Below are 11,005 nucleotides of genomic sequence, written 5' to 3' on the forward strand. Positions count from 1 at the left end.
AATCTATTAAGAGACTATTTACACAATTTAAACTAATAATCTTTCATCATATAATAAACCATAATCTAGCTCATCATTTCTTAATTAACACCAAATCAACATATTTTAAATTCATAACCTTTCCATCACATAATAAACTTCAAAGCTCAAACCCAAAGCCTTTCCATCACATAATAAACCCCAAAGATCATCATTTCTTAATTAGTACTAAATCAACACATTTTTTAAAATACAAATATCAGAATAATTTTTCTATTTCACAAGAGTCACACCAAGGGGAAAAAAGGAACGAATGGTCAGAGTGGGCGGCTGTAAAGCTGGAGCTGAGACATTTTGCCTTTTCAGCTTTCCTTTCTTCTTATCAACTCAAAGCCGCTCAACTTGTTGGGTATGAGGTTTGTGCAAAATTACAAATATAACCTCTACTTGCATGAATAACCACTAGGCAAAAGATAATGTTTGTTTTTTCATTTCAATAAATAAATTTGCCGTCTTTAGGCAAATCAGGTCAAGTGGTGGGGAACGAAAGAGGAAACCAAGTTGTATTGCAATTTGCTATGGAAGTTGGAAATTTTTGTATTTTGTATTACGTACCATATTTCACATGCTCGAGTGAATGAATTAAATTTTATTGGTAAGTCAAGAGGAGACAGTCATTTGCTATGTAGAATAGAAGCAAAACGTTTAAATTTTTATTAGAAAATTGGCCAGTGAACCATCTTGTGCCATTAACGTTACTATCTTGTTCCTTTATTTTATTTATATTTGTGTTTCGATATTTGCTTAGTGATTCTTTGACCTTAACCTTCATTACTCGTCCCTATCTGATTCACGAGAAATTAGAAAAAGGGTTGATATAATACCACAAACTTAGCTTCTCGAATATATACACTCTCTTAAGTTTATCTACTTTCTTAAATAATAAAAAGAAATAGACTATTAACACCCGTAGCTTTTATTTAATTCTCATGTATGCTAAAAAATTAAGAAGTGATCCATTTAATTTTACTTTAGTACAACAAAATCAGTTAACTACTACTTTTGAAACAAAAGGGTCATTAAGTATTGCCTATATATATCATTAAAAAAAACACTAAACTATTCTTGTGACTAAACAATCACTCAGTTTTGTCCAAGTGTGACAATACCTTTTTTTTTTCAATTATTATTATTATTATTATTATTATTATTATTATTATTATTATTATTTTGAAAAAACAAATCTATTAAAAAGATTCCTTTTTAAAAACATTACAATCGGTAATTGAAAGTTTAATTTTTCGTTTCTCAATGAATCTGAAGAGAGTTAATTACGTCATCTCTAATGGAAAAAGACATTCACGTGGAATGATTTGAGGGGAGAGGTGTTAGCAAAGAAGATGATAATGTGAATAAATTTATCTAACATGAATATGATGTGTTACCAACATGAGTTGTGGTGCAGTAGATAGGGCTGTTTCACCTTTAATCAGAGGTCGAGGGTTCAACCCTAGGTACAGAGAAAACTCTGTTGGAAGCGCTGTCGCCTCAATGGATCCTGCAACGCGTGATTCGGATTAGTTGAGACTCCAATGCGAGCATCGGACACCGAATGGAAAACCATAAAAAGAATATGATGTGTTATTCATATCAAAGCAAGCGAGTGATACAGCATCAACATCAAAAATAGTGTTTAAAACAGATAGTTCGCTCGAAGTGAGGTGCAGATGAAATCTTGTGATGTTAGAAGACTGTGACCACAATTTTATATGAATGCACAAGTGTCTATTAGGCTATTCTTAAAGATGACATTCTCACGTAAGAATTTGGAACTAGTATTTTGAAATATAGTGTATAGATCAAACTCTTTAAATACGTTCTAAGCATATATGGAGTGCTGAAATCTATTTAGCACTGCTGGTTGATGGGGCCATATGAGTATTTATGACATGCTTCTACTTAGACTAATAAGCAAGGTTGGAAAACGAGCTTTCAAAAAGGTAGACTGAAACCAGAGTATTAGCTACGTATTTATTTGAATTCTATAATTTTAATTTTAATTATGTACGCATTTATTTTAAAACTTTATTAATTACTACTGTATTAGAAATGAGCTATAATTTCAACGTGCTTATGCAGCAGATTAATTGCTTTGTGATTTTACTATATCATTTCTAATTAATTATTATATAATTATTATAAGTTATTTATATATTTAAAAAGATATTACTATTTAATATAAAAAATAAAATAGACATTTATGACATGTCTCTTTCAATTACTTCAATTATAATTTTACTAAATATCATCACTAATTAATTATTATAAGTCATCTAAATATTTAAAAATAATAATATTTAATAAAAAAAATTAAAATAAATATAAAATAATAAATTAACTCTTGATGTTTTAAATTAACTTGACGTCTTATATGAGACTCACTTAATTTTTTTTCATAAATATTTTTTATAACTTTGTTATATCACTTTTTACTAAATATCTCCCCAAATTAATTATTATAAGTCATGTAAGTACTAAAAAATTAATAATATTTAATAAAAAATAATATAGACATAAAATGATAAATTAATTCTTGATATTTTAATTGAGCAGGCTGGTTGCTCTGTGATTTTACTATATCACACATAATTAATTATTATAAGTCATTTATATTTTAAAAAATAATAATATTTTATAAAAAAAGGTAAAATAGACATTTATAACATGTCTACTTTAGCTGCTTCAATTATAATTTTACTAAATATTACCACTAATTAATTATTATAAGTCATCTAAGTATTAAAAAGTAATAATATTTGATAAAAAAAGGCAAAATAGATATAAAATGATAAATTAACGCTTAATGTTTTAAATTAACTTGATGTCCTCTATGAGACCCACATAAATTTTTTTCACATATCACTTTTTACTAAATATCTCCCCAAATTAATTATTATAAGTTATCTAAGTATTAAAATACTAATAATATTTAATAAAGAAAAGTAATGCAGGCATAAAATGATAAATTAGCTCTTGATATTTAAAATTAACTTGACGTCTTATATGAGACTCACTTAAAAAAAATTCAAAAATATTTTTTATAGTAATTTTGCTATATTACTTTTTACTAAATATCTCCCCTAATTAATTATTATAAGTCATCTAATATTAAAAAATTAACAATATTTAATAAAGGGTGGAAATCGTTTTCCCTCCCGAAGTTTGTCTTAAAAATCAACCTCCCCCGAACTATCAACAATAATCAACCTCCCCTCTTTATCTCATGCAATGTCCATTTTGTCCTTATAATATGATAAATGTTTATGGACATTACATAAAAACATAAACATTATCTTCATTAAAAAAAAAAATCATATAACAAATCTTCATAAAAACATAAACATTATCTTCTAGGGGAAAAAAAAATACTAATTAAGTATATAAGCTAATGATGATCTTTATGAAGTAAATTAGCATGATATAAGAAAATTAGTTTTATTAATAATAATCAAAACTATAATAGTTATTTTACAAGTGAAAATAATAAGTAATACTAATTTTATAAACATATTTCAATGCAAAAAATACAAACAATAAATAAAAGAGATAAGCCTTTAGTAAAACCTTTATTACATAAAATAGAGCCCACGTCAAAGGTGTTACGTCATCTAAAATGATTGACAAAGGGTATCACCGTTAGCTAAAAAGATTGATAAGGGGTAATAGGACCCTCGTGAAGTTGACGTGTGTCGTAGCAAATTTTGTCATAGTTCGAGGGTACTGGATGTTTTTCTTGAATAAAAATAAGGCCAAATTTTAAAGATTATATTATTTAAATAAATTATAAAATATGTAATACTCTATTAATGACAATCACATCTTATTTACTGATATAAACAATAGATAATATCGTTTCTTATCACTTGATCCTCATACTAAAAATAGAAGTTTTAATTTATCTGTTCAATTTGTGAAATCAAAAGAATTGTATTATATTTTTTTCTACCATTTAGTGTTAAATAACTATATAAAGTAACAGTATAGACAAATTTAAAGTTTCAAATTATTATTAATAAGGTTAATTTAGCAAAATATACCTATAAGTAAAATTTTCTTAAGGATTGTGTTATATCAACAAAAAGTTAAGTAATACGAAACGAATTTAGTAAGAGAGTCATAAAACACGAAAATATACGCACATACATGTACATACATATGTATATATACACATTTAGGGGTGGGTTGTTTAGAAACAAGTTATTTCGGGATTAGTTATTACAAAATAAGTTGTACTAACATGTATGTGTGATAATTTATCTCATCACTGTGGTATAAATGATGCGATAAATAATTTTGCCACTCCCTAATACATATAATTAAAAGCAGGATAAATAATCATGAACTTTATCTCTGAATTATTATAATTATATCTCACACCAAACGACTCTTTAATAAATATAATACTAAAATAACGATCTTAAAAAATAACATTGAATTTTGTGATAAATTTATAAAAAGTATTAATTTGCTTATAAAATTAATTAACTTAAATAAGATACTATAAATATTCATGTTAAAAAAATATTCATTACATATAATATAAAAAGATATTACATAAATATAGAATTAAAATTACAGGGACAGAATGGACATTGCATGGGACAAAAGAGGGAGGTTGATTATTGTTGATAGTTCGAGGGAGGTTGATTTTTAAAACAAACTTCGGCGGGGGAACGATTTTCACCCATTTAATAAATGGGTAATACAGACATAAAATGATATATTAACTCTTCACATTTTAAATTAACTTGATGTCTTATATGAGGCTCACTTAAATTTGTTTCACAAATTTCTAATTAGTTGTTGTAAGTCATTTGAATCATGTTTGCTTCGCTGCGTCAATCGTGATTTTACTAAATCACATTTAATTAATTGTTATGGCCATCTAAGCGTTGTATCACTTAAATTGATGTATGTGATTTATTAGCTCACTTATAAAGGATGATAAACAGATAGCAGATCAACATAATTGTTTGTGTTGTCTGCTTAAATATTTTCTTCTATATTTCTTTATTTTATGTTTCTTTTTAACCTGTTATATATTTGAAAATTACGTACAAGTATTATAAATCATAATAATTGGCAACATAAAATAATTAAAAGGATGTAAAAAAATTTAGTTGACTCGCTAAATTTTATTACTGTCACGTAAATTGGGATCGAAGAAAAAAAATACTATAAATCACAATAATTAATAATTTAAAATATTTTTAAAAAATATATAAAAAAATTAGTTAACTCTCAAAATTGTATCCATACCACACAAAATTAGACAGAGAGTGTAATATATATTATTTTAAAAATTACGTTAAAAGTATGTAAATCATAATAATTAATCTAAAAATATTCTTCACGTCAGGACGGGTCATATCACACCTGGTAAATATATACAAATGTTAATTAGAACTCAATAATTTTAACAAAAAATTAGTACAATTTCAAGTTATAGCTCCGTTTATGCAATGATTAAAGCTTGAGAAGGAACTCTCCTTTTTTTTTTCTTTTTTCTTTTTGTAGGAACATATAACTCGAACTCCTTAAATCAAGAAACAAGAAGCTTGAACACATCATAGGGATTTTATTTCTCAAATGAACCTAGTCTGCAGAGATTTTATTTCCTCACTTATGTCATAAGACGAAGTACCAATGACCATAGTAGAAAGCTAAAAAGAAAAACAACTACTTACTTGGTATGCAAAAACCGTTGTGACACGAGAAATCATTCCCTATATAAATTTCAACAAAGGCTTTGAAAGAAAATATTGATATATAGGTGAAAGATCTAAATAATTGTGTGAAAGTTGTTGTGCATTAAAACACTTGTATCCTGTCAACAAAACTCCCTCCGACTTATTTTAAGTGATCGTTTAGCCTTTTAAATTTGGTTCACAATTATATCATTTTAAGAAATAAAAAAAAAATAATTTATTTTTCTAAATAAAACCTTGCTCCAATAATTTCTTTTTTTTTTTTTCATAATTGAGGAAAGATTAAGGACAATTTAGCGAAGTTATTTTTTAATGATTGCATCAAAATAGTAAAAGACGCTGAAAATGGGCCAGTAGGAACAATTATGTAACAATTAACTCATGCTGTCATGGAAATGAGAAACTCAAAGACTATTACTTTATCTAATACTATTTCATTTCTTGAACGCGAACAATAATGAGAAAAGTCTTCCATAAAATTGATCTATTAATCTTATTCGCTACTCAATCAATATATTTTTTCAACTAAAAAAGATTAAAGATTCTAACAATAAAAGCAATTACGATAAAAAATATTAAAGATTCTAACAACAAAAGCACTATCGATAACAACATGCAAGTTTTAAGATTTGTGTTATTTTTTCTTTTAAATCTATTAACTACGTACTCCCTCCATATCAATTAAAACTAATTATTTCAATTTACTCGTTAAATTTATGATATAAAGAAAATTCAACGATAGTTTTTAATCTTTTTACCTTTGATAGTAGTAGTTAATTTTTGAGTTTTAAAATATTATTAATAATATTAATTTAATAAAATATATATTTATCTGAAACTTTTATAACATATATGTTAAATCAACAAGGATCAAGTAATACGAAACGAATAAAGTAATTAAATAGCATTATATAACTCGAAACATGACATAAATGAGTAGAAGGATTTAATAACTAAAACTTTTATAGGAGATTTGCTAAATCAATAAGGGGTTGTTTGGTTGGGAACAAGTTATTCTGAATTAGCTATCCCATCATATATATGGAATAACTTATTTCATCATGAAGATATAAATAGTGAGATAAATAAATTCAGACTAACTAATACCTCTAATAAAATATAAAATAAAATAATTTTATATTTTATCTTAAAATTATTATATCTTATATCTCGCAATCAAGTAATATGAAATGAATAATTAAATAGGGTCACATAACTTCGAAGGGGACGGGACGAGTGGAAAAGAATATACATGTTGCATATTTACATTTACTTCAAATTGTGAGCGATGGATCATGGGAGGGATGGACAGGGGGTAGTTCCAAGCTTGAAAATTGTGTCAAAAAACATAAATACAAATTAACAAGCTGTCCTCTAAGAAAAAAGAGTCATTTTCCATACCTTATCCAGCCTGTATAAAATATCCTCTATATTTTAATTATAAAGAGGTCACCAAAACACCAAAAAAAAACTATTGTTACTTTTTTAATAAAGAAAAATCCTCTAAAAGTGACGATTAAGTAAATAACACGTCAGACCTAATCTAGAACCACATCCCTTCGACCACCAAAATACCCCATTATTAACCCCGACATAATCTAACATTTGATCATGAAATTTTTTTTTAAAAAAATTAAAATTATTTTAGTTTTAATAAAAAATATATTTTTTATTGTTTTCAAAATTATTTTATTTTATTAAAAAATAAAAATAATAATGCTCGATCATAAAAATTGGTTCAATAAAAATTATTTTTAAAAAATGATTTTTTTAACTTATTTTCACCTTTATTTACCTCATAAAATTTTAAAAACAACTCTACATATTTTTCACTTCTATTTTGGTCACAAAATTTTACTTATTTTCATCTTTATTTACCTTATAAAATTTCAAAAACAACTCTACATATTTTCACTCCTATTTTGGTCACAAAATTTCAAAAACAATTTTAATTTATATCCATAATCATGCACAACACCAACTTCAATTTCAATTCCAACTTTAATTCAAAAAATTATTATTTTTATGATCAAATGACGACTAAGTTATAGTGGTATGAAAAATATTTTTTCATCTTTAATTATAGAGTTCAAGTTTGGATACGGAACATGTAGTCGCTTTTGGGAATATCTTAGTTTTTCCTTTTTATAGTGGGATTGTTTTATATAAATTTGAATTAATCGAGTTTTAATGTATAGTCACGTTTTAATGCAGATATCGAACATTAAATGTGAAACAAAATAAAACCAAAATCCATAGGGGCATTATCGTCAATCAATCACCTCACCCCACAATTTGCCTGATACGCGTATCCAATGAGGCCATTATTCCATCGCCATTACCGACCTCTCTCCTCCTTAAAACCTCCATTTCCCCTTCGCCTCTTTCCCATTTCATCTTCCAAACCAAACCACAAATTCCTCTCTCTCTCCTCAAATTTCATATTTTCTCTTTCTTCATTTGCAATCGAATTCTCTAATAATTTAATTTTTACACAGAGAAAAAAATGGCTCAGAGAACGGAGAAAGAAGAGACGGAGTTCAAGGCAGTACCTGAAACAATAACGCTTTGCATCAACAATTGTGGAGTCACCGGAAATCCAGCAACAAACAATATGTGTCAAAAGTGCTTCAACGCAACCACCGCTGCTACCTCAACTTCCTCCAGCTCACCGACGGGATCCGCCGTGACTATTCCCCAAAAATTCGCCGAAAAATTAACCAGATCAGAAAAATCTCCTAGATTTAGCTCGTTGAGGTCATCGTCGGACAGGAAGTCGTCCGATCTGGAAAGGATGAGTCAAGATCTGAAGAAAGTAAAGCAAGAGGATGATCAGCTGAAGGACAGCTTACCGCCAGCTAAGAGAGAGGTGAACCGTTGCTCCGGTTGCAGGAGGAAGGTAGGATTGACCGGATTCCGATGCCGATGCGGCGAATTGTTCTGCGGTGAACATCGATACTCCGATCGTCATGATTGTAGCTATGACTACAAAACCGCCGGTCGAGAAGCCATCGCGAGGGAGAATCCGGTCGTTAAAGCAGCAAAAATCATTAAAGTTTGAAAAGGAAAACACGAAAATCGCATCTTTTTTACCTTTAACTATCAAATTTCAAATGATGAGCGATCGAGAGAGATCGAATTCCGATCTCCATAACTGCTGCTGCTGGCTATTATGCTTTTCGTCGTCGGAGATGAGCACAACGAACGCAAAAAAAAAAAAAAAATCAACCTAGAGAGAAATTCGAAAATATATATTTTCATCTATATATTTATATAATTCGAAGTGAATTTGTTGTGTGAAAAATCTCCCTCTTTGAATTGTTATTGAAGAATTAAATCCTTTTTAATTTTTTTCCAGTGTTCTTTTTCTGATTCGATTATTGAGAAATAGCAACAGAAAGATTGTGGCTTTGCAATTTTTATGTTCTTCGTTTAATCCTTGTTTGTTTACTGTGCAAAAAATGGAAATGGAATGGAACTTTTGATCACCTTCAAAGAGCAGCAAAGTATCATTTTTTTTCAGAGAAGCAAACGCGGTTTAACTATCATTTCCGTGACGGTGAGTGGCATGCCGTCGTAAATTAATGGGAAGTGTCGGGGTTATGTGTTATTTGAATTTTCTTAAAGTAAAAGATAAGATATGAGGAAATAGAAAGTATGGGGCCCACTAGGCGGCCAAGTGGTGGATGGTATCGTGATAAATTGGGAATGAATCGAGGAGACGTGAAAATGATGTAACGGAGAACTCGTTGGTTTTGAGCAGTCGCTATTTTTTATTGTGATGTTACACCATTGTTTTAAACTAGTTACGTGTATACATTATACTGTAGCATTAACTTTTTATTTTTAAAGAAAAAATTGACGTTATAATACTTTTAAAAAAGTTAATTGGTTGTTAAATTATAAGGGTAAATTTAAAAAAAAAATTAATGATTCACTTATTTTGGAACACTAATAAATATCTTAATAATTCATTTATTTTGAAATGGAGGAAGTATTTGTTTACAAATGTGAATATAATAATTAAATTTAATATTTTTGAGTATTTAAAGATGAATAATTTATTTATTAAACCTAATCTTTATCGAAAATATTTCTAAAAGACTATTGATATTCATCTACCACTTGTAAATTGTAATAAAACAATATAATGATAGAGATATCAAAATAATATAATTAAATTTAATCGTTACACATAAAATAATTCTCAAACCCGTCTGACATTCATCTACCATTTGTAAACTATAACAAAATAATTTGATAATAACGATATCAAAATAATATAACTAAATCTAACATTTACATTAAAAAAAAAATATCTCAAAGCAGAGATATTAAAATAATACAATTAGACCTAACATTTACCTAAAAAATTTCTCAAAACCGAATAACATTTAATTAGACCTAACATTTATCTAAAAATTTCTTCAAGCCGACCAACATTTATATATCACATGTAAATTATAACAAAATAATACGATAAAAAAGATATTAAGACAATACAATTAAACTTAAAGTTTACCTATAAAAATGTCTCAAAGCCGATCGACATTCATCTACGAACTGTAAACTATTACAAAATAATAAACTAATAGAGATACTAAGACAATACAATTAAACTTAACCTTTGCGTAAAGGAAATCCTTAAAGTTGACCGAGTCATCTGTAAATTAAAATAAAACAATAAGATAGTAAAGATATCAAAACGATACAATTAAACCTTACGTTTACACAAGCAATTCTTCAAAGCCAACCGATATATATCTATGACCTGTAAATTAAAACAAAACATTACAATAGTAATCACAAAACTTCGATTTTGATAAAAATAATTATTTTTTGAGCGAAAATTTTAACCCTAAAGGATGACTTGAATGAACGTCAATATGCATATAACAAAGCATCAACTTCAACTTCCGTGACAAAGCAAAAATAAAAGAACATACATAAATGTGAAATAGCACATACAAATATTGAAAATTATATAAATTAACTTGAAAAAAAAAAAAAACAATAAAGATGCAAATTGAGCTCAAATACCAATTATCTATGAACGAATTTATTTTTACCATATATAACAATTCATAGAATAATTTCATAAAAAAAAAAAAATACTTACTTGCAAATTCAACAGGTACATATCTTATTGTATATTTAGGAATTATTAATATAGTATCTTCCTTAATACTATACTAAGTTAAGTACAACAAAATATTCAAATACGGAGTATACCCTTAAAATAGTGATAAGTAAACTCT

The 11,005-nt window shown here is 27.3% G+C and overlaps 1 protein-coding gene across 1 annotated transcript; it reads left to right on the top strand.

The window, feature by feature from the left end:
* Positions 1–7,930: 7,930 nt before the first annotated feature.
* LOC107839010 (zinc finger A20 and AN1 domain-containing stress-associated protein 5) lies at positions 7,931–9,094 on the top strand. Its single transcript, XM_016682339.2, has one exon. The coding sequence runs from the start codon at positions 8,254–8,256 to the stop codon at positions 8,806–8,808; it is 555 nt and encodes a 184-aa protein (XP_016537825.1). The 5' UTR covers positions 7,931–8,253; the 3' UTR covers positions 8,809–9,094.
* Positions 9,095–11,005: the final 1,911 nt, after the last annotated feature.

Source organism: Capsicum annuum, chromosome 1 (genome assembly GCF_002878395.1).
Source record: "Capsicum annuum cultivar UCD-10X-F1 chromosome 1, UCD10Xv1.1, whole genome shotgun sequence".
Taxonomy (NCBI): Eukaryota; Viridiplantae; Streptophyta; class Magnoliopsida; order Solanales; family Solanaceae; genus Capsicum; species Capsicum annuum.

What these genes read in the sequence shown, in the direction of transcription:
- LOC107839010 (XM_016682339.2), top strand. Translation starts at nt 8,254, where the DNA reads ATGGCTCAGAGAACGGAGAAAGAAGAGACGGAGTTCAAGGCAGTACCT.